The 27,528-nt window shown below is 40.5% G+C and overlaps 1 protein-coding gene across 2 annotated transcripts in view; it reads right to left on the bottom strand.

The window, feature by feature from the left end:
* The window catches only part of enox2 (ecto-NOX disulfide-thiol exchanger 2), a 149,723-nt gene that overhangs the window by 108,876 nt on the left and 13,319 nt on the right, over positions 1-27,528 (bottom strand). The window contains exon 2 of one of the 2 annotated variants that reach the window (XM_034093306.1): positions 1,072-1,218. The exons of the other annotated variant lie outside the window; for it this stretch is intronic. Within the exon in view, the coding sequence (XP_033949197.1) occupies positions 1,072-1,218 (147 nt within the window). The remainder of the gene's footprint in view (positions 1-1,071; positions 1,219-27,528) is intronic. 2 annotated transcript variants of the gene reach the window in all.

The following is a 27,528-nucleotide window of genomic DNA, read 5'->3' as shown; positions in this document are numbered from 1 at the left end:
AGACAGTGTGATCGTGCATAATAGCAATGATATTGTGACAAGTGGGAACTCATTGCTCATATTGAAATTGAATCCAACACAGAACAAAAACTTCACAGTTTGCGTTAATTAAGCAGAATTGATATGGGGTCTGGAGCATTGTGAAAACAGGGCAGTGTTGGTAACATCAACTGAAGGGAGGTTGTGTTTTTAACACATCTGAGGAAATTAAAGAAACAGATTGGACATTTCCTATTTGTTTGTCCGTTACACATTATCCAATTATAATTTGACAAGGTCAGTGAATTTAATGAAATTAAACTTTATCAGAATGAACTCTTGCATGTGAAGATGTGAAGAAAGGATTAATTGTTGATTAAGACCGTGTTAATGTGGAGTATTAATCCAGTCCAATTAGCAACGCCAAAAAAAAAAAAATCAGAGAGCATGCAACAACCCCTCTTCGTCTTAAGGAGCCTCTTTTTCTATTACTTACAAAGCAATTCATTAGTTTCTTCTTTAAATTCTTTAATTAGAAAGTCTTTTAATTTGAAGAATTACCAGCAGCTAACTCCAATGACTATTTAATTATGTAGCAAGCTTCCTAACAGACAAAAACACACATGTGCACACAGGCACACTTCTCTCAGTTCATCCCTGTTTTTGTAACAGGTCAGTGAGAAAAAGCTAAAGGTGTGTTTGCGCTTGTGATTGGCAGGTCGTGTTGGCATGGTAACAGACAGTCAGGCACACAATCTCAGAGGAGCAGTTTCCGGCTGCAGCTGCCTGACCTCTGAACAGGCCAGACAACCAGAGCCGGAGGACATGGCAAGCTAATCAAAAACAATAAAGTCTGAGCTAAGCCACTTTTTCTCATAACGCCACCAAAATGACAGGATTATGCAACATTTCCCATCGCAGTTTTTTGATTTTGGTGGCAGGAAAGGAAGAGTGAAAATCTAGCTGTCGTATCAAAGCTTTTTGAATGTTGACAGTTAAGGCCACTTGCATATAAATTTGACGGGCAAAACGGTGAGGATTTGAGACCATAGAGTAGCAGTGGTGCAACACTTGTGAGGCAGCTGTCAGTACCTGGAGGCAGGTTGGCTCTCTTCCTCTTCTTGCTATTCTCAGCAGTGTTTTCCAGAGGAGGACACTCTGTCAGCAGCGGCCCACTGGAGCCGCTGAACTGGAGAGGGTCGTTGTTGGCTGATGGATCAAAGGACAGAGCGTTGAGTCCTGGAAGTCACAGAAAGCATAGAGAGCCACATTAAAGTCAATGAAGCCATGCCTCCTGACCAAAGGGGACACACTGTGAAACACGAAGAAAGAGAAAGCAACCTGAGGTTCCAGCGCTTCTGTGATGCTTTTTATGTCCAACCCTGATGAGATTTTTTCAGACACACATTGATGAATAACACTAAAAGTGTCTCTAAGGTTGGTTACATTTGTGGAGGCATAAAGCATTCAGCACAACTACATACAATGGATAGCAATAGGATTTTGTTCGAATACCTTAACTAACATTTTTATTACATCATTTTGCAGTGATCATTTGCAAAAACATTTTTTAAATCCATCAGTAAGGAGCCATACATGGATGGAAACTGTCAATTAATTATAAATGAATTACTCGATCGGCTAAAAAAAGATAGAGATCAAATGGATGATGAATTTAAGATGTTAGTAAAAGCCTGATGCAGTTAGATTGATGGTTTTTGCATATAAAATGTTAAAGAAAGTGCTTCAAATCCCTTCATCTTAAATGATAGTTCAATCAAACTATTAGGGTTTTGGACTATTAAGATGTTACTTGGGCTTTCCAAAATGACAGTTTGCATTTTTCACTATGGTCTCAGCTATAAAAAAAGAATGTGTTGCAGCAACACATATACATAAGGATTTTAGTTTTTGTATGCACACCATTCTGTACAGATCCAGGATAAATGGCTGCCCTCTGATCGATATGTTGGGCTTGTGCAGATACAAATGCACTTTCCTTTTCTCCAAATCAAGGTTAAATTAAAAAAAGCCAAAACCTAGAATAAGGATTTAGTAAATATAAAACGTGTGGTGTAAACACATTAAAATGTTTATGAGAAAGACTGCTGGAAACAATCTAGCGCTCTGTACCATATCAGCTCCAACAAAACAGCATTTCATCCTGATTGTATTGTGGATGTTAAGGTTATTCCATGTAAAAAGAAATTCAGACAAAGAAGTGCTGTATCATGAAGGCAATTTATCAGGTGTTTCCCTGGAGGCATTTTGATGTTGCTCACTGATATCTTACAATAACAGAATCAACAGTCGTATCATGAATACAAGACAATAAGAACACTTCCATAAGTAATGAAAACAAAAACAATGTTCAGATTGCTCCTGAGTCCTTCAAAGATGATAAACAACTTAACGTGTGTTTGCTGCTTAGTGTATTAGCTATTCTCACTCTTTAAAGAGTTGTGTTTGTGCTTATAATTCAGAGCAGGGTCCTGGGGAGACTCGGTACACTCATGAGAAATTCATGACACTTCTTTGTGCGAAGATTTGTTTTCCCCTCTATTGCACAACAGATCAGAAGTCTCACATTAATGTGGCTCAATCAGAGGTCCACAAGACCCAGTTTGTTCCGATCTCAGAGAGTGCTCTAAACGTCAAGACAAAAATAATGAAAGATTTGAACTGTTTGGTCAGTGGTGTCTTTGTTCTACTTTATGGAATTAGGACTCTTATTATGTTGAGGCACTGACAATTTGGAAGACTAGCCTCATCAGGTTGTGTTTTTTGTATTTGTTCTTGTTTAAGGCCAGACCTGCTGAGATGATGGTATTCTTATTTTGTATTGGATAATAGCAAAGACTGATCAGTACCGGTTAGGGTTAGAAAATAAAGAGAAACAGAAACAATGGGGAGGTAAAAAAGTTCTAAAAGGAAACAAAGCGTGGCTTTAAAAAAGAAGAGTATGACAGCATAACAGATCTGTAACAGAAAGATAAAATAATACTAAAAAAGGACTTATGTTGGAAAAAAACCTACATTTTCTGTCTGCATGAGACACTGTTACATTTAGGCAGAGGGCTCTGTGTATTTGCTGCAGTCAGTCTAAATAGATCTTCCGTCTGAGCTCACACAGTCCTTCAGTCGATCTCTACTCAGCATCCATCTGTCACACTTGAGCGGCAATAGCGCAGAGAGTGAAATAAATCCATTACTCTGCCAATGTTAACTCTGTCACCAATAAACAGCAACAGCTTCCATTTAAAGAGGCAGCCTTTTCAGACGATGGCATGAGAGTTGCCATGAAGCAAGGCCAAGAGAATCCATGGAAAGAGTGAAACAGAACCACACAGCTGACATGGAACTACCAGTGAGTTGCCTTCATTGACTTCATTGAGCTCATAGAGCTGGGTTTGCCCCAAACTGTCACAGCTCTGTCTCATACATGGACTTATAAGAGAACTGGACTTTCTAATGTGGAATAAATGGAAACTAATGCAGAGGATGAATGGGGAAGGAGGACATGATGCAGTCAAATGTGTGATTTAATTCAGAGCTACATTTCTGAATGCATGCAGCACATTTTATGGGCATTTCAGTCCCCTATTTTCACCATCACATTGCTCTCGAGTGCGTTACTAAAGTATAAAAGATTTGACGACAAATTGAAGAAAAGCCTTTTACAGATTCTGCCATTATGCATCATATGTTGGCTGTTCATTGATGTTTGGAAAAAGTAGGCAGTGTTCTGAACCAATCATTTGACAGTAAAGGCAAACAGCAAAAACATACGTTGCTTTGGGTGGGAACACAGCTGAGAGCCAGAGTCTCTTTATGTGTGAGTCTGTATATTAAAAACATCTTTGCTGGGTCATCGCCCCTCTCTGCTGTGCTACTCCTTTGTCTGTAGGCTGATGGATGGCGTGCTTAAGTTTCAACATCTGGCCGGAGGGAGGAGCAATGTCAGGAGTATGTCTCCCCAGGGTGGAAGGAAAATAAATACCAGGAGGCTGGGTGGAGGCAGGTTGAGGCTTCAGGCAGAATGGGTCACAGAGAAAATAAAAGTAATGAAAAAGCTGGACTGAGACAAACTTTATGCCCTGTGGATTCAGGATGGGATACAAGAAATATCACAAATGAAAGTGACTCGATCTCACATCAAGGACACATTAACAACCTGCCCCATTAATGGTATAGTGGGCGAGGAAAATACATGACCATTAGAATATGCAATGAAACTCAGGCGGTCATTAAAACACCATTTTACTGCCTAGGATGTGAAATCAACTCAGGCATCTGCAGCGTGTGAAATGTGGAGAAATGTTTGCCGAGTGTGATGTCCTCATATTATATTCAAAGACAGTACACATTTTGATTCAAAATAGACCCTGACAAACATTTAAAAATAAGTATTTGTTGTGAATATAAGACATAAGTATTAGTCAATTGTTTTGATTGAACAGAATAACAAAATAACAACTATTTTATCCAAATTAAATCCATCATTGGTTGCAGCCCCAATATCATATGTTGCTTGTACTGTGTACTAGGAATATTCCTTTGCAATTGAAGTGACCAAAAACCAATACAAACGTACTTTTGGGTGGTGGAGTCTACTAAAAAAGGGTACTAGACAAATCACATGGTACTGCAGTTAAGTTAAATAATATGCAAGCATCAGCCTAGGAAAAGATACACCAATTACACGGCGAGGAGGTAATCAAGTTTGCTGAAACCATCATGAAATGTAATTTGTGTATTTTTCCCATGATTACTTAACACTGGCAGCAAACCGGTGTTCTTCATGTACAGATCACAGCTTTAACGGCACTGCGCTTTGCAGGAGTTATTCTCTCTGCAAAACGTTTGTATAATTCCCTTACAATCCTCAATCCAACTCTCATCAGCTAATAAACCCAACAGTGGGGTATGAATAATGCAGAGCATTAGGAAATGTGCATCAGCACAACACTGCAGGTAAGTGCTTAAGTGGGGTGACGGCCTAAGCAGGGGACTATTAATCTAAGACAGTACTAAGAAAGATAATGTAAAACGGCCATGTAGCACAAGGCACAGAGCAGGATAGTGGCACACAACATTGACATAACACTGACCTCAAAAGTACATTTGCTTTGCTGATAATTCCACTTAATACTAAACTATAAGGGTCAAAAAAACCATTAGGACAACTTCTAAAGAGGGAGTATTGACTCAATGTTTAAATTCTATAAGCAAAGCGTCACAGAGAAGCAGTATTGTGCACAGGAATGTTCTCCAAGCTATGCACGTTCCCCACTGTCTTGAACACTGGCTGCTTTGAAAATCAATAATATATGATCACAGCCTTGTGTCAATCAGCAAACAGCAGGCAGTGTACGAAAAGCAATTAAAGAATATTGAATTGTTCTACTTCACATGGTCAAACAATGCAACACACACACATATACACAATAAGACACACAGGAAATGCCTTCGTAAATAAAGCTGCAGTTTTACGAGGTCATTAGCTCACAGTTGGTTCCACCCGACTGAATAATGCTATAAAAAGAAAACATTTTATTGTGACAGATTTAGCACAGCAGAAAGAACTGGGAAGTCTTTTCCCATGAAGCTACTAGCTAGTGGTTCCTAGTTCTTATTCTTTGATAATGTTCCATATAATACAGCTCCTTCCTTTCTAAACTTTAGATTAACAGACATGTACAGAGAACTGACCAACAGCCTTTTGTCAGTTCATTTACTGGGAAATAAAATACATTTAAACTGATTGGTAAAATGGTAGCCTTCTTTGTGAGACTATAATCAAAGTCTCAAAGTCCAAAGTGACTTCTCTAAATTGCTTGTTTTGTCCAACCAATAGCCCGAAAATGTATCTTACAATAACATAAAAAAGACAAAAAAAAAGCTGGAAGCACGGCTTTTACTGATCCACAAATAATAATGTATGTGACATGTGGCTGGGGTGGAAATGGCATCAAAGTATTTTGTAAATGGATTATGAAGTAATTAAGAGACGTCACATTGTCCATCACCAGTACATTTGTCATGCAGGTCACAAGTCACATTCTGATATCATTAAAAATCATGCACCATTGCGATTACTGCTAAGCCGAGTGCTATGGGCGGCAGTGAAGTGACAGTCTGAGGCAATAACTCTGAGCCTGTTGGGAGGCAGCTGCGGGTGAACACACAGGATCCCAAAGTAGCCGTTAGTCACCTGAAAGGTTACTGATGAAACAAAGTCATAAGCCCTCCATTAGGTCCTGCTAAAGATCAGTCACCACAATAACATGAGATATTGCTCTATTCATAGCCTGGAGTGTCCATCAGAACAACATTACATGGATTATGAGCACGAGTTCCAAGCCTCCTAAAAAAGGTAGCCTACTTAACTTATGAGTGCCCTTAGCAGATGTATAAACAAGGTGTCTGACTGATGTGGCTTAGCAATGGATGGCAAAGCATGCCAAGCAGCCGCGGCATTCTCATGAGGCTATTAGCCAAGCTTTTCACTGACTTCCTGTGTATTTATAGCAAAGACAAAGAGCAGTTAAACAGGCAGCTCATACAAGTAGGGGGGGGGCACATATACCAGGCAGCTGCACTGTCCCACCAGCCTGTGCTTATTTAAACAATGACAATTAATATCTGTGAGCATTGAGCTTTGTTTTTGATCCCAGTTTTTGCTTAAGAAAAGGCACATTAGCTGTAGCCGATGCAATGGTTTACACTTCAATTACTGACAATGTGACACCATTACTCATGGTGACCTCTGTCGTTATCTTTGATCGTTTCCAGGGAAGCTGATAAAATAAAGATCTCTTCGTGGTAAACTGTCAACTCAGTTGTAAACACACGGCAATTAAGGAAGATTGACCATTCCTTCAATATATAAAGGAAGCACTAAACTTATATTGTTCAAGTTTTCTTCTGCAGAGCATGTTGGTAATATGTTGCTCAAACTTTGTAGACTAAGACTCCTCATTCAGTATTTTAATAACATGACATCTACATAGTATATATTAGCATCTCTGTGGCCTTAGCTCTGTTTTTACGGTAATTATCATAAATATATAAACAAATGTAAAAAATATATTTAAGAAAATATTTGTTTGGGGTTGCAGTTGGAGCTGTCAGTAAAATAAACCAAGGGTATCGCCGACACATAGGAATCACAAGGAAATGAAGTGCAAAAAAAAGTAGTGATGAATATTCATCACCAACTGCTACAACAAGTAATAATTACCACTAGGGTTTTCACAGTCAAATGTGTTCAATCAAAGAAATGTTTTACCTGACAAGGCTGTGAAGCCAGTCCCGGGGAGAAATCAATCGGCCTTAAGAAATGCAGGACAAAAATCATCATGTAAACCCAAAAACAAAAAGCTGTTTCAAAGTGAAAATGAAGCAAAAAAGGCCCCAAACATCTAATTTCTCTACTAAAACAATGACTAATGGTATCCCAATCACAACAGAAGTGAGAATATCCAGAATATTCAGACTTGTGCATCTTTAAGTAAATGTCAGAGGCACCAATCAGGGTTAATATCATGATAAGTAGGTAGAAAGAATGTTGTTCTCACAGTGGGGAGCTCTGTAAAGGTTAATCTATTCCCTGATGTTGTGATGACATTTTGAAACAATGCTAGCATTGGAACATCTCATTGCACATTTACACAGTTGCCCCTACTCTGCATGCAATATAAACTCTACCGATACATTGGCATACGGAGCTGGAACACACTGCAACACGTAAAGGGCAAAAAACTAATTGCAAAGGGTTTTAATGAGAAGGGATGTCAATTTATTGTTTTCTGCTCCAATTGCATTTGAGTGTGTCAATTAACTCAATGTTCACTGCTGTGCGTCAAACACAAGCTCAGGTTAACCAGCTCACCATAATCATATCATGACTATTCATATGATCAGTGACAAGGGGAAAAAATCCTCCTCTGACCCCCTCTGTCATTCCTCGAAGCCTCAGGGAATTCACTGAAGGTTAATTTATTTAAATCTCCCATCCACTCATCTCTATTCCATTAAACTCACTAAGAATCTGTGGTTTACAGACTACTCCGCTTTCTACTGTCAAAGGCCTATGCCCTTTCAGCAATCTAGTGACTGAGTGTGTTTGTTACAAGACAACACAGCAGTTGATAAGGTCATGTTAGCTTACACATGCATGCTCAATGTGTTCTCAAAGAAATGCCTAACGTTAGACTAATAATCCCATAAGGCAATCATGGTTGGAGGTAATAAAGTACAAATGTAAGTTCCTCCTAGGAGAACTCTTCTTTTCCATGTCCTCAAGGCTCCCCAATGTCTAAGCTCTTACCATCTGGCCTCTCCTTTAAAACACAGGATACTTTAATGCATGAAGTGGATGGTAATATCAAGATATTCATTAGGCTGTGGTACAAAGGATATCTTGGTTATGCGGGCAGTCGCTGCATCATTATTCCAGGATGGCATGCCTCATAATTGGCATGGACGGTCTTATGCTAATCATTCTGGGAACACTTGCTCTTCCCTTAAATAGCTGGTGCCGCTTATTGCAGTCCGTTAGACAATCCGCCAGCCTATGTGGACGTGTGTTTCAGTTCCAAAGGAATGGCTAATGAAAGGCTTGTTGGCTCCAATGTACTTCAACAACGGCATGCTGGGAGAGCCGTGAGTCCGAGTGCGGCCATGAGCGGCAGTGAATGGTCGTTCCTAAAGCACACACTTGGCTCGCAACGGACTGTCCTGCATGTCTGGCCTTTGCCAAGTCAATCGCATTTGGGGGAATTAGTTTAAAACGTTGCTTTCTAAAGCTTGAACATGGTGGCTCAAACTTGTGCAGTGTAAATTAGTGTCTCTCTTTTAGGTTGCCCTCTTCGGCTGACTAGGTGCTGATTTACAATAAGCAGCTGAGCTTATGGGTACTGAAGCTGTCAATCGTGTGAAAGACACTATTTAAAGCTAACATGGATGCTCCTTAAAGGTCCCATGTCATGCTTTTCTGGTTATTACCCGTCCCCTTGTGTGTTATGTAGGTTTTTATGCTTGTAAACGGTCTGGGGCGGCGGCAAATAACCGATTAATATTCGCCAGGGCTGTCCGATTTTCAAATTTGATCATGGTCAGTTTCTGGCATCCCTAATAGTAACGTAACGGCTACGCAGATACGTCCGCGGAGGCGTTAGGTTTGGACACACACACACACACACACACACACACACACACACACACACACACACACACACACACACACACACACACACACACACACACACACACACACACACACACACACACACACACACACACACACACACACACACACACACACACACACACACACACACACACACACACACACACACACACACACACACACACACACACACACACACACACACACACACACACACACACACACACGGCAGGACGTTGCGAGGCTCGCTGCTGCGAGGAGCGAGACACTGTGAACTGGCTCACTGGTGTGGGGTTGGCGAGACAGCGAGACACCGTGGAGACACCAAACACACACAAACTCCCAGCCAGGCTGCGGGTGTGTGTGTGTTTCAGGCTGGGCTTCGCTGTGTCTCGCTGTCTCGCAGACGGCCACTGGGCTCACAGGGAGGGGGGGGGGTAGGAAAGAGAGTGAATACACATACTATACAGAGATGCTGTATGAGAAACCAACGTGAGTTTGGAAAATTGCACAATATAAATGTATTTTAGTAGACCTCAACAATGGAATTATGATCAGTAGAAATGGCCATGACATGGGACCTTTAAGAGTAAAGGTGCAAGTAAATCCTTCTAATTAAAATGTATCTTGTCGCAGTAGGGAGCGATTGTTCTTTTAGGGATTCAGATGCATATCACCATCTTTTTGTACCGTCTGCTTGTCTATAAAGTTTCACTTCATTTCATGCCACCTCTTGTTCTCTCCTATTTGCTTCCCTTAATTATGTCTCTTTCTTCACTCCAGTGCTTTGCTGTCATCGACTATTTGTCTTATTTGCTGCCTGTTTTGAAATCTCTACTGCTTTATAATTTGCTTCAGACCACCTATATTTTATCCTTGTCAGGGAATAGACCGGTAACGGACAGAAACGATTTATGATGAGCAGCTGCCATAACCGACACAGGCTTTTGAAAGCAGCAAGATGTATTCATCACCCGCTTTTGAGTTCAAGAGTCCAACTTTTGTCTCTCAATCGCAGCAGTTTCCCCATGTTGACTGCAGCTCTTTGAGGTGTTGCATGTTGCAGGACAGATCCAATATATCTAAGGATTAATATTTAAAATCTAAAAGCATAACAGATAACAGGAGGCTGTGGCGTAGTGGACTAGTACGTTGGTGTTCGGATCAGGGGAGCACAGGTTCAAACCCCACTGCAGGGGATTGCCCACAGTATTGAGTATGTAAGTCGCTTTGGATAAAAGCGTCTAACAAGTAACATGTAATGCAATAACAAATTAGAGAGGGATAGGAAAGGGACACTGTGAAAAAAAACACATATTGGTCAGTGTTTATTCTAAAACAATTTCCCTCTTGGATTCAGTATTTCTGTCCTTCATTTCATGCATTATTTATAACTTCGTCCTGTTTGTCACGAAGCCCTAACAAACTACTCCAAACTGTCGGGAAAAGTCAAACAAGAATAATCAGTTTCAGTTTTTCAGACAAGATTGTGTAAAGCTTGGCAAGATCTAGAACTTCATGACAATCTAACATTATGTAGTCATTATGTTGACATCAAATGTGATCCAGAGCACTCAGCTTTCTGTTATTTTAGATTCCAGTCATTTTCAGCCTCAATAACCTATACTTATTAAAGACTCATTTAATGATTCGGTCTACTGCTTTTTTTTTATTTAAATGGTGTTTTTAGGGATTTCTCACTTTCAATGTTAGATTTGAGATTGAGAGAGACTGAGTGCTTCAGGCAGTGTCAAACTCCAGCCACATTTGCGTCATGAGGCACAATCAATTCATAGCTATTCCAAAAGTGTTCCTGAATTTCTTTCAACCCTAACCCAGCTTTAGACTGGTTTGGAAAAGCGTGCCCACCCCTCGTCGGTACACTTCAGAACATCCCGGAGGCGATGCTTAGTTTCAACGAGAGTAGATAAGGTGTGTCAATTAATACTTGTGAAAAGTGCTCCTTAGCGGTTTGTATTGTTTCTCTTGTGCACGAAGCTTCCTCTTTCTCCCGCTCTCTGAAGTGAGAATGAATATCAGACTGAGTGACAATGCAGGAGAGATCTCCGTGCTCTAGATGCAACAGCCCATTTTCATCTCATCTCATTCATTGCCTTTGATGCTATTTTGGGATGTAGCTCCTGTACAGGTCTGAAAAAAAGAATGAACAGATGGCTAGTTGTCACTAGTCACAACATGGATCTCTGAATTGTGTCCTGACTGTGGTGTTGATCACGATGTACAGTATGGTGTCAAGAGGGACACGCACTGTATGCTGCCTTCATTTGACCGCTGATTAGCATACAAGTGAGAGCTCTTTGTGTTCCTGCTGTAGTAGCTATAGCTAGGCATTTTTCGCAAAACACAATCTGAATCCTTGCTCAAAGATGGGCAGGTATGTATGCAGTATTGCGTGTGTGGATCCGGCTGTGACTACTCTTTGACTTCACTTGTCACGACTTTCATCATTAGACATTCCTGTTGCTGACCTTTCAGCCAACCCTGCTCTTTCTTGTGGATCAGGAGACCAAGACACATTTTAGGTGTTAGGACCGAAAGAAAATCCTAAAATGATGGACCAGCAATGCAGACGGAAAAAAGGAAATAAGGTTTGAATCCATCTTTGACCAGCCCTGTCTGAGGAAATGGCGTTTTAAAGACACGGGCATTAACCCGCTTCTAAAGAACGCTTTTTGCGAAAGATCTGAAGGCAAGATCTAGTCAAGATAATTCAAAATGATAAGTTAACTTGTCTTCATGCCTAAATCATTGGCATATGCCTTCATTATTATATTGAGAATACAATTAATGAATAATGTTAATACCACCACACTTGGCACCATGGTTATGGATTCAAAATCAACAGAGAAATCCAGAAACAAAAGTCTTAGTACATCCTACGTTTTTGATCAATGAGAGTGAAACAAAAATAATCACAATTTCTTGTCACACATCAGCGCTGATGGACCCTGTGGCAGAAAATGTCAGCCCAAATTGTCTTAGGTCCCTTGTTATTTTGTCACTGGTAAATGGGAGGGAATGTGTTTGTGTCAAAGAGGACTTTTAGCGTGCCAGAAGGAATTAGTCAGTGAAGCAAAATAAACTTCATTCGGTAATGACCATGGGAAAACGTCAGGAAGAAACCATTCTTAAAGCTACCATGCTGAAATGTAAGGCATAAATAAAACAAATAGCCAAAGAGGGAAATAAGAGCAGAGAACCACCTCTTAGTTTTACTTCGGGGACGCTGGGAGCGGTTGGGGTCACAACAGGTAAACGTCTGTCAAGTAAACACCCACTTAGGAACAAAGTGATTTATTTGATATATTCAAATACCTTGGGTTTGCACTAGTGCATGCTAGAAAGCTCTGACTCATTTAAAGAGAGAAACAGTGACAAAGAGTAAAGTGAATCATCTCTTTAATGTAACCCCTGATGCAAAGTATCCCACTGTAGGACGAATAGTAATGCATGAAGTTCTGAATGCCAAGTCACATGGCAACAGCACACAGAGTAGGCGGATACTAATGTTGTCAGGCAAGATTTACACCATTCACATCAAAATGTTTCAAAATAAGAGTTTGGCAGATCTGCAGCAGTAATAATGCCAACAATGTTTCTAAATACTCCTATCACAAAATAAGTTATTGCAAAAGTAACTTTTTGAGCTTGTGGTTTGACAATTTATTTTCAGAAATCGAGGATATTTTTTTTCCGTTAGGGGAACAGCAATAGTGGATGAGCTGAATGATGCCAGCTACATTGGGCAGAATAATACCAATTGTGAGACAGCATCCATTCCAAAATATATAAAAATAACATTTCAATATAACCAAGGCTGTCTCGTAGAAGTTGACAATTTGAGCCGTCCCTCGAGGAGAGCATGAGTCACTTCACCCTTGTTGCTGAATCATCATACACAGAGCAATGCGGGAGCAACAGCATGGCAGGGAATACACTTTGCAAACCAGATCTTGTCTCAAAGTGACCTCTCCATTAAACTAATTGTGGTGGAAGTAGAGAAGGGAAATGGAAACAGAGGGCAGCTTGAGGCAGAGCAGCACAACTCTTGTCTCTTGGCTGCTCCAACGCTCTCAGCTCCGGTGCTGACTGTCAATGAAGTCTGCTAAACTTTTTGAACCGGAGTATGAGTGATCGGATGACAACACTTTCAGCAGGACTGGCACTCGGGGTTGCCTTAGGAAATTTGACCTAACTGTGACCTGGACGAACACTTTGACATCAAGGAAATCGAATGTTTTCACATTACAGATAAGGAACAAAGAAATTAAGACAAAGAGTCTAAATTGTAAACAATAAGCCAGGGTTTCCCACACATGGACTTTACTTGGGCAGGCCGGCCAGGTATATTAACGTCCGCCAAAGTATATTTCGCAAACCATTTAGGTTTAATCTTTTTTTATCCGTCCGCGAGCAGGACGCCATCTGCGATCGATTAACTACCCCTCCTGTACCTGTTCGCTCTGCGAACAGTTCATGAGCGTGCTCCACTAGCACCCCCCACTAACCCCCCACTAACACAAAAAAGGGAGGGAAGTGAATTATGTATTTCTTACATTTGTAGGTATGTTGTATTGAATACAAATCAGTATTTATACAAAACAAAGACAAGACAAAAAAGCAATTTGAAAATGTCACCTTGGGCTCCCCGAAATGCCTATGGTCACGTTGTGCCATTTCTTTGACAAGACAAAATTATAAATGAATCGAAAAAAGAAGAAAAACAAAATGTTTGTTGCAGTTCTCCTAACTTTTGAAGAGAAAGTAACCGCACACACCCTATTAATAACCTTAGCCCGAATAACCAAGTTAAAATGCTGTCAGTACATTCCTGTCCTGCAGGTTTTTTTAATAAGTCTTCCAACCTACTCACTGATGTTCGATCCCAGATTTACTTTGTCAAATCTGTCCTCGTGCTGCTCATATCCTTCGCCAAGAAACACTAGAATATAACACATATTGTTACTGTTACATCAGTGCCTTTGTATAGAGGCCAACAATCCATGTACTGTATCCCTTCATCCCGTTTTTTTTTTTTTCAAATGTCAAATTTTGAATGTGTTTTATGTCTATCCCTAATGGACACATAGGAGTCTCAGCTTTGAGGAAAAAAATCTGCCACTTCAATGTAAATGCCAAAAGGAGACATTTATTTGGATCTCTTGTCCTTTCAATTATTTAGAAGTGGGTCAAAACTAAGGTTACTTAACTAATAATGTATGCACTCTGCATTTACCTCATACTGTAGGTTGATCTGATTTCTGTTTTTTAAATCAGCTATAGACAACGCGGAGTCCCTTCTCTTGTCTTTCCCAAACTTCACTGAAGATTGGCATCGACTGTAAATTGGCTAATCTTTGAATTCTCTCCTCCCCTGACCTAGTGCAGGAACTGTGTGGCACAGTTGAACATTGAGTGCTCAGTAAACCATCTGCTGGCCTTTTTGGAAATCAGCAATACATTCCCAGCTGTTTCCACTTTCCATGCTATCTCTCAGGGGACCAGCTTTAACAATTTGACAAATAAACCAACCAATAATATCATCTACAGGATTCCTCTCTGCTGTGGCTGAGTATCCCTGATGGATACCACAGTAATAAGACAGGAAATGACCTTTTCCAGACGCTTAATGGCCTGGTCATGGAAGCGATGAGGACAAAGGCAATTAGCCAGTACATACATCACACTTATCCAGCTATAGAGGAGGTGACCAAGCCCAGCAGAAGCCATTCAGCCAACGTAATGAATAAAGAGTCCTACTTCCATTTCAAGCATATATCCATTAGGAGATCTAATGCATTGCACAAATGCTTTCTAGGATCTGAAACAACTTTAACAGTGCAGTATTTGCATGTCGTTATATCTATATCTACTGTAAAGCCTCACGGCCCGTCCACACAGCGGCGTGCGTTGAATCTCCCGCCCCTGACACACAAGCAGCGGTTTGATTGGCTAGAGCTTGTACTGGCATATGATTCAATTGGCTGACGCTTCTGCCAAGGCGTCAAAAGTTGAACATTGCTCAACTTTTGCAGCGAGCCACACCAGCAAAGCTCCGCGTCGCTTCCCACAATGCAGTTTGGCGAAAAGTGACGTCACCCCATTCAAAGTGAATGGTGAAGCGTCAACGCACGCCGCTGTGTGGACGGGCCGTAAATGGAACAATGTGTTACGTAAGGGATAATGTGCTGCGACGCGGTCATTATGGGGGAAAAGAACACCGACAGGCTGATCAGGAGCCCGACGCGAAGCGGAGGGATCTAGATCGGCATGAAGGTGCCGATAATAAGTTTTGTTCCACTTTGAGTGGTTTTGGTAAAGTAACTCAGAGAGTAGTACATGGATGATAAAAAGAACGCTGAGAAACGCAAAGTTGGAGCTGTGCTTTGAGTTAGGCTGCAGTTTGGCAGCTTTCTGTTCCCATTTGGAAGCTCACCACCGGCCCACGTCTTCAAAAAGGCAATACATTTCTTCACTCCATTCCATATTTACTTGTAAAAAAAATAAATGTATACCAGTCTTGTTTGTTTACTTTTTGATTGCTCATCACCAGTTAAGAGTGAAACCTCTTGTCATCGTGCAGGAGACATTTCTAAAATGATTCACTGAATAACACTTGCCCTGTGCAGAACACATTACCATTGCAATAGGAGAGGAGGAAGATAATTTTACCTGGAGTGATTCAGTAATTTCACTCTCCTTCTCAATCAATTCCAATCTCCTTCTCAATCAATAGAGCACTTGTCTTACAAAGGAGCAGTTGCCAGGCTCACTCTATACCCCTTACTCTTTTGCAGAAAACTCCCATGCATGATTTTCTTTATGTAGTTCATGTTTGATACATACTCTACACAAAGAAGCATTCTGGTATCTGGCAGACATTATAATGTTCCATAAGGGTAATAGGAGGAGTACAACAATAAATAAAATCAGGACCATACCATAATATCACCATTGTATAATGCGACATTCTTAATTGAAATGACCAGTGTGGCATTGCAATGCTAATTCCTTCCGGACATGACTGTCTTTGTACAGTCTTGATCTAAAAACGTGATTAAAAAGCATCCTGGTTCATATCCAGTAGTCTGTGGCACATTTCATTGCTCTCTTACTTTCCGCTTCTGGCTATGTTTTCAAAAGGGAATATTAACATCAAAAGTGAATGAACAGAAAGAGAGAAAGTGGAATCCCCTCAAACCTGAACCCTAACCCTAGCACAATTAATATTGTTTTCATTTTGATTGTGCCTCATGATGCAACATCTGTAAGTTATTTGAAAATTGGGATGTCAGCACTTCCAACTAGCGCAAGAATAACATCAACAATGCTCTAGTGTACCGAAGCAGTAGATTGATCTTGTTTTATTTCCGAGAAATCAACCTGCATCGTTAGAGAGAGGCCAAGGCTCCAGGTGTGACAGATTTGAATATTTTATTATGCATTTTGATTCCAAGAAATACATAGGCCAATATTCTGAACCTGGTTCCCAGAAAGATGTGTGGTCATTTGCATAAAAAAAAATACAATAAATGATGAGGGAATGTTATAGTAGTTTAATTTTGCCATTTTTAGTATAAATAATACAAGCTGCAGGGCTCGAAATTAAGGACTGCCCGATGGCCCGGGACCATCTAGTATTTAGCTCGGGTAATGAAGCCTCACCTGCTGGTTGCCCGATCGGGCAATCTATTATGCCAGTATCATGCAGCTCACGGATCCACGGATCGACAGTAAAACATATCTATAACTAGTTTAGGTAGTTTGAGAGGTAATTAAAATAGCTACGTGTGATATTCTAACCTGAAGTGTGTGTTTTGTCTGCTCACCGCTGCATGTGATCATGCAGAGCTGCGTGTCGACTCGTCAGCAGCAGCTGATCTCTCTCTCCCGTCAGATTAGACTTCACTCGCGTTTATGCTAGTTCTAGCTAATGATATGACTACCTGCTTATTAAAAGACACCTAAACAATAAGTGTCGCTATGCAACAGGGTGAGGCCACAAAGTATAGCGCAGCATTAACCCATACAGGATATTCTCCACATTAAGTGTAACACAGTATAATTGACTATTCTTGTCTGTCACATACTCTTCTTGTCTGTCACATAAGTGGCGCAACTGAAGCGGTATTGCGCTAAAGGGAAATTATTTTGACCGAAGAGATTTAGATTTGCCGGCTAACGGGAACTCTGACGTCGCCATTTTGTGTGCTTCGCGGATGCGCTCGGCTCCTCTCGACTGTTGCTCGGGTCTGCTCGGTCAGCTTCCGGATGAGGAGGCATTCGTTCGACCAATTTACAGTAGATAACATTACAAACATGTGCCATAATAGTGTAAATAATGTTTGTTTTGGCAGTTATAACTGAATGTAATGTTTTCTACTTTTTTACATCTGGGAAGGCATTTTCCTTCATCAGATGGAAAGTGTCTTGACCAACAACTTAAGTGTTTCTTATAGCTATGCAGGGCATGCAAGCGAGCAAACACAAACAAGAACAGACAAACAAGTGAAATGAAGAATACAATTGAAATTGTACAATATTCATCTTATAATTCAGTCTAGAGAATGCACCAGACCGCATCTAAGACCTGCAAAAATCAAAATGTTCTAGGGGGAGGCCCCCCAAACCCTTCGTGCGTCATTTCGTCCGCGCGCATGGCCCACAGGACCATCTCCCAAAATCCTTAATGTCATGCACTGGGCTGCTTACAACTTATGTTATGAAGTTAAACTGGTTATCATTTCCTCATACCATACCTTTACTAATACAGTTTTTATTCAAGTTTCTCTGCAATAAAGCAAAAATGTTTCAAGTTTACATATGAACACATCATGATAACATTGTAATTGACCTTTGTTTATACTTATTTTAAATGAGTAGATCATGATATTTTCTGTCGATCTAAACACTGATTGGTTGTTCACAATCTCAGTAATTGGCAACTAGAAAGTATTAATGCAGCTTGTAACACCACTATCAAACAGGTGCAAATCTAAAACTAATGGATTTGGATATCGGGACTACATGGATTTTAAGGGATAGAAGAAAAAAAAATAGACTACAGATGTACTGGTGATTCGTGGAAGAATTATAGACGGATTAGCAAAGACATTTCATTGTACAGAACCAGCCTTAGTGAGACTCCAACATGGTCAGACCTCTAAATACCTTGAAGCCCTCGGTAACCAGCGAGTCCCAGAGCAGCCTGCAAACATTCTGTGCTATTTCTGAATGATGGACCACACCAGAACCCTAATCATGTCTCTGCTATACAGTAGACCCAGTTCAATACCATTAGTCCCAAAAGCTCAAGAAACCATTGTAAGATAACTACTGAATTATAGAGAATGTTATGACTTAGTATCATCTTTGTATTGTGAATGTTAAAAAGCTTGGAGCGTAAGGTTAATCTGGTATGCATTGTATGCCTTTAGCTCATGGAGATTTTCAAATGTGAAATGTGTTTTCTATTCTCTTGCCGAAAAGACTCAAGACAAATGTAAAATGAATGTGATGATTTAGAAAAACCGCTGAGACAACAAATTACTTTTTTGATTCATTTTTGACAGACATACAACTCAACCCATGTTAAGTAGAAAAGAATAAAGACTTCAGAGATTTTCATCCGATATACTGCAGAAATATGCTCCTAAGGGCTTCAGTGGGGAGGAGGACGCCCTCTAAACTTTAACAAGCTGTTCATTCTTGGCTGCATTATTCTGGAACGGCTCCAGAGGAGTTATGATTGTCAATGCAAATGAATGTGAAACTGAATTATGGAATTTAACTGCATCAGCACCCTTTGTGGGGTTTTATGACCGTTATAAACTACGGTCTCCATTGGTAATTGTACTGTAGGGCGAGCGGCAGGAGGCAGCAAACTGCTATGGCTCATCAAATACCTGTTGGCAGAGAGAAATTCTTTAGCTGTGTATTCAACCTGCATCAGAACCAGAATCAATTGTAACTCTAGCTGCTTTTATCTATCCGAGAAACACAAACACATCTGAAAAATGTCATTGTCATCTCTGAGATTCTTGCATTAGATCTGAATCGATGGAGTCACATCAAGCCAACCCCGAATTCTAAGCAGTGCAGTATACCAAAACCAGACAAAAAAAACCAATAATACTTAATACAGTTATCAAAAATGTTTCTCCTTGTTATTCAAATGCATCAAAACTAGGGCTGAACGATTAATCGATTTTAAATCGAAATCGCGATTTTAAATGATGCGATTATCAAATTGCAAAGCCTGCGATTTTTTTTTAACATTTTTTTTTTTACAATTTCTTTTTTTTGTTTGTGTGTTAGTCATCCACACCAATCAGAAGTGCTGTGCTCCACATGTACCAGCCATTGTTAATCAATCAGAAGTAGCCCATGATAGAAGGTGATAGACAGATTGATCCAATCACCTGCCAAGTGCTTCTGAAAGTGCCTGCCCTTTCCAAATGGCTTCCAATGGAGCTTTAAATGGTTTGGTGAAACAAACCATCTGGGTAAGGTTAGTAATGCTCCATCACATGTTTCTATTACAGGGTGAATCTTAAACTGAAGCTTGACTTTAAAGCAACCCAACGGAAGTTTCATGTAAGTTTAGTTTTTTCACTTGTAGCTCGGGCTGCAGGGGTGCTAGAGACGGGAGTACGTTGATACGACCTTCCTAGCCGGAGTTATGGCCGCATTTTACAATAAACTTCCGTTGGGTCGCTTAAAAACAAATATCGCAATTTGAATGGCAATCGCAATATTTGTCAGAAAAATCGCAATTAGAACTCTCAGACCGAAATCCTTCATAAGCCAATCACTAATGTTTTGGAACCAGCTATCTGGGAAGATGCTTATGTGCTCTCTGAATGTTAATTGTCGTATTATTATAACCTCTCTACTACAAAGACTCAAGGACCTGATGGGAGACTTCAGCAGCAGGCAAGATGTAATAAGACAATTAAACACAACCCTAAACAAGAAGTCCACCATGGGAATATCTCTCATCCCCACACTGCCATGTTTACCTTTAAGCAGTTCCAGGAGATTAACGTCTCTTCAGGATCCACATTAATGAAAATGTGTGTAGCATGTCACTCATACAGAGAAATCCTCTTCACCCAACAATACCAAATGTGCTCCGTGGCTTGTTCTCATCTAACGAATACCTTATTCCAAAATGAATTTGTGCTGCTGAAGAGGTGTCACCATTTTGCCTGTTCTCCTGGTGCAGGTGTTGGCTAATGAGGGTCTGGTCATGAGGCTGGCGCTGACAGCTCGGCTTTTCAAAAGCCTTTGTCAAAAGCCTTTGTCAAAATATTGCTCGGGGAGGGGAGATTTGAGCAGCTAGCTGCCCACAGGAAGATTTCTACCCTGGATTTATCTCTCATTTCCCCATTGCTCTGTTAACTTGCAGGCTATATGTAGAGATTCTGTGTGCGACTAGCCACATTCAGTCCAACTCTTATAAAAAACAGGGAATTAATATTAAATATAATATTTAATATCAATGATAACAGGAAACAGTACTATGCTAAGTCATATACAGTTTACATTTCATACAGACTTGAATCTTTTTTTCTTTTTTCTAAATAAAGGACTGTATTTTTTTAAATTAATATAGTGGTGCTACAGAGATGTTCTGGCCTAAACATCATATTCAGACTTAAAATAAAATCATATCACAATTGCAATATCCGAAGATTACTCTCAATTAAATATTTTGTCAAATGTGTTATTTGACGCTAATAATTACAGGAGAATGAACTACATTACTGTATTGAGTCACATGTCCAGTTACAAAGTAAAAGGCATTTACTTTATTTTTGAGTCAATCCAACAAACACAATTCATCCTTCTAGGTTGAATACACTATTTTGCTAGTCACAGAGCTGGGGTTCGAATTAGAGAGATACATTCATATTCTATTTAAGTATTTTATTGTTGGCTTTGATCTTTTTTGCAGGATTTGAAAATATATGCAATATCAACAGACATTCTTAAACACGCACAGTAAAATAATGTTTTAAATTACAACATTTAAAATTGGTTCTTGGGTAAACTGGGATGACTTGGTGGGATTGCACGGCTTAAACTTCCAGCACTCACATAGTCCATTCAATATGTGGCTAAAACTAACAATGATGATTAAGTTAGACATTTAGGATAAATCCTAGCTGAGAATATCCTATCGGTTTCAGGACTTGTCACGATATCATCTGCCATTATATGTTTTAGGGCTGAACGATATACCGTGTGATGGCGATAACCGCGATATTCACACCGCAGGGACGTGCGGTTTTATTCATTTTTTTTTTTAAATGCTAACGCACTTTAGCACAGAATTCAAAATAAAGATACCCTTATTACTTATCCAAACTGCACATACAATATATTCGATTAAAGCTGAGACTCCACAGATTATTTAAGGGTGCGTTCACACCTGCCTTGTATAGTCCGGTTGAATCGAACCCTGGTGAGTTTAGCCGCTTGGTGCGGTTCATTTGGGTCGGTGTGAACGCAGTCCGAGACCTCTTAAGTGAACTAAACAACCGGACTCTGGTCCGCTAAAATAGGTGGTCTCGGAGCACTTGCTTGCGAACTCTGGAGCGGTTCATTGCTGGTTCATTTGGTTTAAACTAAATAATAGGGCTGTCAGTCGATTAAAATATTTAATCGCGATTAATGGCATGATTGTCCATAGTTAATCGCGATTAATCGCAAATTAATCGCACATTTTTTATCTGTTCTAAATGTACCTTAGAGGAATATTTTTCAAGTTTTTAATACTCTTATCAACATATGAGTAGACAAATATGCTTTATGCTAATGTTTATTATCGTTTGAACAATGACAAATATTCTCATGAATATTAAACAACAACCTCTGAACATTACAAATATTCGCCTCAATTCAACCTGGAACCTCTCTCATACAATAACACAATACAAATGGTGTGTGTGTGTGTGTGTGTGTGTGTGTGTGTGTGTGTGTGTGTGTGTGTGTGTGTGTGTGCGTGTGTTCGTTGGAGCTATGTGCAACTCAAGGCATATGCTCGAACGGGAGCTGCCTGGACGCTGCAATCATGTTGCGCACTATCTGAGCTGAGTGTGCTGACTTCTCGTACAATGTCCCACTGTCTGCTTCCTGCATAAAGTCAAGTGCTCGGCGCAGTTGTGGCGAAATGTCGCTCCTCTGTTTTCATTTAAACAGCTCCTTATATCCGTTAGCGCAGCTAGCTAGCACCAGATGCTAACAACAACAATGCACGTAAGGCCTCTCTCTCGCTCGCTCGGGCCACACATACACACACACACACCCTCCCGGTCCTCCCAATAGCCAGTCGGTGCCTGCCGGTGAGCGTGGAAGTGTGGTCTGCTGCAAGTGGGCGGCAGGAGCGGGGCTGTCAGCATCAGCTTGGAGATGGTATTTTAAACTCGATGCGCTCTGAAACTACGGGGAGGCCGAGGAAAAAAAATACACATGCGTTAATCGCGTTAAAATAATTAGTGGCGTTAATTTTTTTTTGCGTTAACGCGTTATTAACGCGTTGACTTGACAGCCCTACTAAATAAACAACCCAGTATGAACACCTGTTCTTATTATACATGGTTATACTGCGCTGGACTGCCGCATAGCCAAGACCGGAAGCAGCAGCCACTCTGGTGGCTACCATTAGCAGCTAACTTTTGCTCTGCGATTTTTACATAAAAATTGAATTATGGATTATAAACAATTGCTTCAAAGCCACAGATACATTATCAATCTATGGATTAACCGATTCAGCCGCGTTTTTTCTCGTTTTAATGAACACGTCTTTTGATCAGATTGACAGCTACGGTGAGACATCTCCCCTAGAAGCTACGTAAAGGTACGTGTTGTGATGTCTGTGTTTGCTTCCCCTGTCCGAGTTCGGATCACTCAGTGATGATACTATATACCTAAATAATCTGTGGAACCTCAGCTTTAATCGGATATCTTGTATGTGCAGCTACGATAAGTAATAAGGGTACTTTTATCTTGAGTTCTGTGCCAAAGTGCGTTAGCATTTTTCGCTCAGGGGTCATTTAGATGCTTCTTATGAGACTTGTGTTTTGTTTTGGTAAAAATGGTTTGTATCGTCAGTTAGCTAAGATTATTTCCGTTAATCTGGTATAACACATTAATAGGTTCTTAAATATTAAGATCCCCTGAGACACAGTGTCGTGAAAACAAAAGTAAAGTACCCGCCGGGAGTTTGGGGCTTAACAGGTTAAAAAAAACGCAATATATACCGCAGGGGGAGAAAAAAATCGCGATGTCAGTTTTTTTTCAATATCGTGCAGCCCTAATATGTTTGGATAGATGCCAAACCTCACAGACATGACACCATGGCTAAACTCTGAATAAAGAAACGAGGGTAAATTGAGTAAACATGATGAATCCTTTCCATTAACAGAAGGACCGTGGGCACTCCTGTCATTCCATCATTAATTATCTGGTCATATGGGAAGATTAGGGGAAAGAGACTAAGCCAACAGCCTGACTCTACTGAGTTGGCCTTCCCTGTTTAATTACCAAAACAGCACAAACAAATTAAGCCTCATAGATCATGTAAAGGGAAAGCTCCGGAGGCTATGATCTGGCTGAGCCTGCCTCGACTCATCTGTTCTCTCTTTTCTCTCAACTGTCTTTTCTCGTGCCACTTGTCCATCCATCACTTATCACAGCAGGCAGACTGGGGGCTTTGGTCACAATATTATCAATGGCTAATGTGATAAGAAAAATGAAAAAATGTCTGTGACAAGAACAAGATGTGGATGTCAGGTTTATTATGTAGTACATAAGAAAAGCTGTAGCAACTGAGTCTGCTTTAGGATGTTTACCTACAGTAACGGAGCGTCCACACTACAGCTCCAAAAATAGCTTGGAGCTGGGCGTGTCTGGAGCTTGGGGATTTTATTCAAGCAACACGGCCAACAACCAATCACATGAATCTCCCGCCCCCGACATACAAAGCAAAACCCCCCGGGGATTTTATGCGAGCAATATATATATAAACTCCCCAAACAGGCGAAAACCTACCAGTTTCCCCCACTGTCTCTGCCACCTCCCTCCATGCCTGGTTCCTCCGGTTTGTATCCCGGTAGGTGAAGAGGGTCTGGTCATACAAAACCGGGTGATTCGCTACGGCGATAGTTAGTTTCTCCTCCGACTTTTTTTGAAATATAGAAATGAACGGCGGGATATCTCTCCCAGCTTAGACGCGGTTTGATTGGCTAGTGCTTCAGCTGTCAGATTTTGGGAAACGGGATTTGATTGGCTGGCGCTGGCTACTCCGGCGTCCAGGCGACCAGAAGTTGAACAATGTTCAACTTCTGGTCGCCTGGGACGCCTGAGACGCCTCGCTCTGCTACCCACAATTCAGTTCGGCGAAAAAGCGCGGCTACGTGACGTCACCCCATTGAAAGTGAATGGGCAGCTTGGAGCAGCTTGGAGCTTTCGACGCTGTAGTGTAGACGGGCCGTAACACGTACTGTGCCAACACTCTCAGCGGCAGTCTGTTCTTTTGTTTTCGTCAAAACAACTATAGTCACGGCCCTGAACTGAAACTCCATTACTCCATCCACTAACATTTGTGATGACTTGACTGTAAACCACTCTGTACATATTTAATAAGCACAACATTTAAATAAATAAATAAACTAAATATTTTTGATACAATAAACAATTATGTGTTCAAGTCACTTATTGAGTATAAATCAATACCAAACATTTATTTAATATATTTGGGTTTAGTGAAGTTGATATTTCTTTAATGAAATGAATCCTTAACTGCAATCCTACATATAAAGACCACTATGAAGTTAAAGAAGCCGAAGAGAATAATGCGGAGATCTCACAATTCCAATAGCCTGCATTTGCATACAGAGTAAACACACAAATAAAGCTTCAAAGAGTGCATAAGGTCACACACACCATCACAAACGGTTCTCTTGTTGGTGCTGACAGTTTCATTCCAACTCTGATTCAAAAACGTTTTTCTGAGCTGGCGACTTGAAATGAGTACCGTCTCAAGGTTCCAACAAAAAATGTTTCCCGTTTCTATGCAAGACTCTGACTAGCATGATGATCTGCAATAGGGAAATAAACTGTGTCAAACAATAAAACAGGAGTCAAACTCCTTATTAACAATTAATGCAAAAGTTAAAGTTGACTTTATTATTCTACAGCGTCATCTCCCTGTTTAGATGTAAGACAGTAGACCACATTGAAGTTTGACAATGTCATGTTTCTGATGAGCAGAAGAACTGTCATTATTTTTAAATGTTTAAAAAGCCTAAATCAAGATTAGAGGGAAATGAGAGACTAGCGAATCAAAGATCCGAATAATTGACTAGCTTGCCTGGACAACATTTAGGAGCTCAACTGACCAAAATCAAACGCACTTTGAACCTTTCTCAGTTGTTTGAGTCTGGAGTTTTTATTTGACAAGACTTCTATAACAAATCGAAAATAGATCCATATAAGAAGATGTCTCATCTAAAAAAAAAAACAAGTATAAATCCACTACAGCCTTGGGTACCCCTTCCCTTCAGACACATCAGTTAACACGACTACTGAAAACCAGGAGGATGTTTTGGGCCTGGGTAAATGTTGTGGGACACCTGGTTTGCCTGTTGCTTGTGCTGAGCAGGGCTACTTTGAAGACTCAGCGTGTTACCTCTGGAGCCTGGCCCAATTTTCTCTCAGCACAGCTTCGGTCCAGAGACCACACTAATAAGCTAAAGCTCAACGCTCGTCAGACAGGGAAGCATTTGGACACTCACTAGAGGACTGAAAAATGCAGGTTGTTGGTGCGGCCCCATGACTTGGACAGAATAATTAAATCTTCATATCGATCTACTTTTCTGACTTATGTTGGGACAAGCATGATGGAAAACCTGCAGTATGTTTCAGCTCTAGGTGAGGAAGACAGGAAGAAGATTCTCCTCAGCTTTTTCTCCCATCCTTTCTCACTAACACACTAGGGGTGTAACGGTATCCGTATTCGTCCCGTACCGTCACGGTTCGGACGTCACGGTTCGGCACATGCAGTCACACGGCGAATACGCCTTTTTTTACGAGTGGGAAAAAAGTCTGTCACTCAGGGCAGTATCCACTATATATAATCCAGGGGGCGGTATTGCGCCTAAAAGCCAGCCGCCCGTAAATAACAAATGAAGAACAAGAACAAAACACAACAAAACGAACACAATACATGAAGAAGAAAAGTTAGTAGCTACGGCGAGTTCACACAACACACAGGAGCTAGAAGACCCACCTGCTTCTTTTAAATCAGCTGTGTGGGAACATTTCGGGTTCCCTGTGGACTACAACAATGATGGGGTGCGAGTTGTGGATCGGACGAGGACGGTGTGTCTGCGTTGTTCGACAGCGGTGCGGTATGCTAATGGTAACACGTCAAACATGCTCAAGCACATCCGAGTCAGTCTCAGTTCCCAGCGAGAGGGTTTTCTCGATGGCAGGTGACATAGTTACCGCCAACAGATCTGCCCTCACTACTGACAACGTAGACTAACTCATCTTTCTGAAGACAAACTTGAAAATAGAGTAAAGCTTGAGTACCTTTATTTAGGCATAATGGCCTCACACACTCACAAGTTAATTACACATGTTAGACATTGCTCCTAAAGGTACAGATTTTATTTTGTTTTATATTTATCATTGTATTTATTTTATATGTTGACATCAGGAGATGTCATACAGTTCTGTATTGCCTTTTATTGATTGTGATTGAAACACTTTCTTATTATTTATTTTAATATTTTCAAGACATTCTTTTTAGTTGGTCAGCTTATTTAACCTTTTTGTTTGACATCAGCCAATATAAATAATATGGCCATCTGAGTGTGTGTGTTACTGTTTGTGGTTTGTTTTTAACTGTGTAATACAGTTAATTATTCCAAATGTTAGAGTTCCTTATTTTCACACCAAAACTTGAACTACTGTTAAAAATAAATAACAGCAAAAAAAAATGCATTTGGGACTTTTTTTGCTTGTCCTTGTTGTACCGAACCCGTACCGAACTGTGACCCCCAAACCGAGGTATGAACCGAACCGTGACTTCTGTGAACCGTTACACCCCTATAGCGCGCGTGTGACGCGCACGCGCACGCACGCACACGCACACGCACACACACACACACACACACCTCCCTGTGACTCATAAGAAATGTTATTTGTTTACAAGGGAGAAAACGAGAAGAAATAGATATGTTTAGAATAAGTGGTTTAGAGGCACAAGTCGTACGTAAAGCACAAAAAGGGAAACCAGATAAATGAAAGTTATAGGGAAGGAA

Source organism: Pseudochaenichthys georgianus, chromosome 10, assembly GCF_902827115.2.
Source record: "Pseudochaenichthys georgianus chromosome 10, fPseGeo1.2, whole genome shotgun sequence".
In the NCBI taxonomy this organism is placed as follows: Eukaryota; Metazoa; Chordata; class Actinopteri; order Perciformes; family Channichthyidae; genus Pseudochaenichthys; species Pseudochaenichthys georgianus.
The sequence above is the reverse complement of the archived record's forward strand: the minus strand, read 5'-3'. Positions and strand labels throughout refer to the sequence as shown.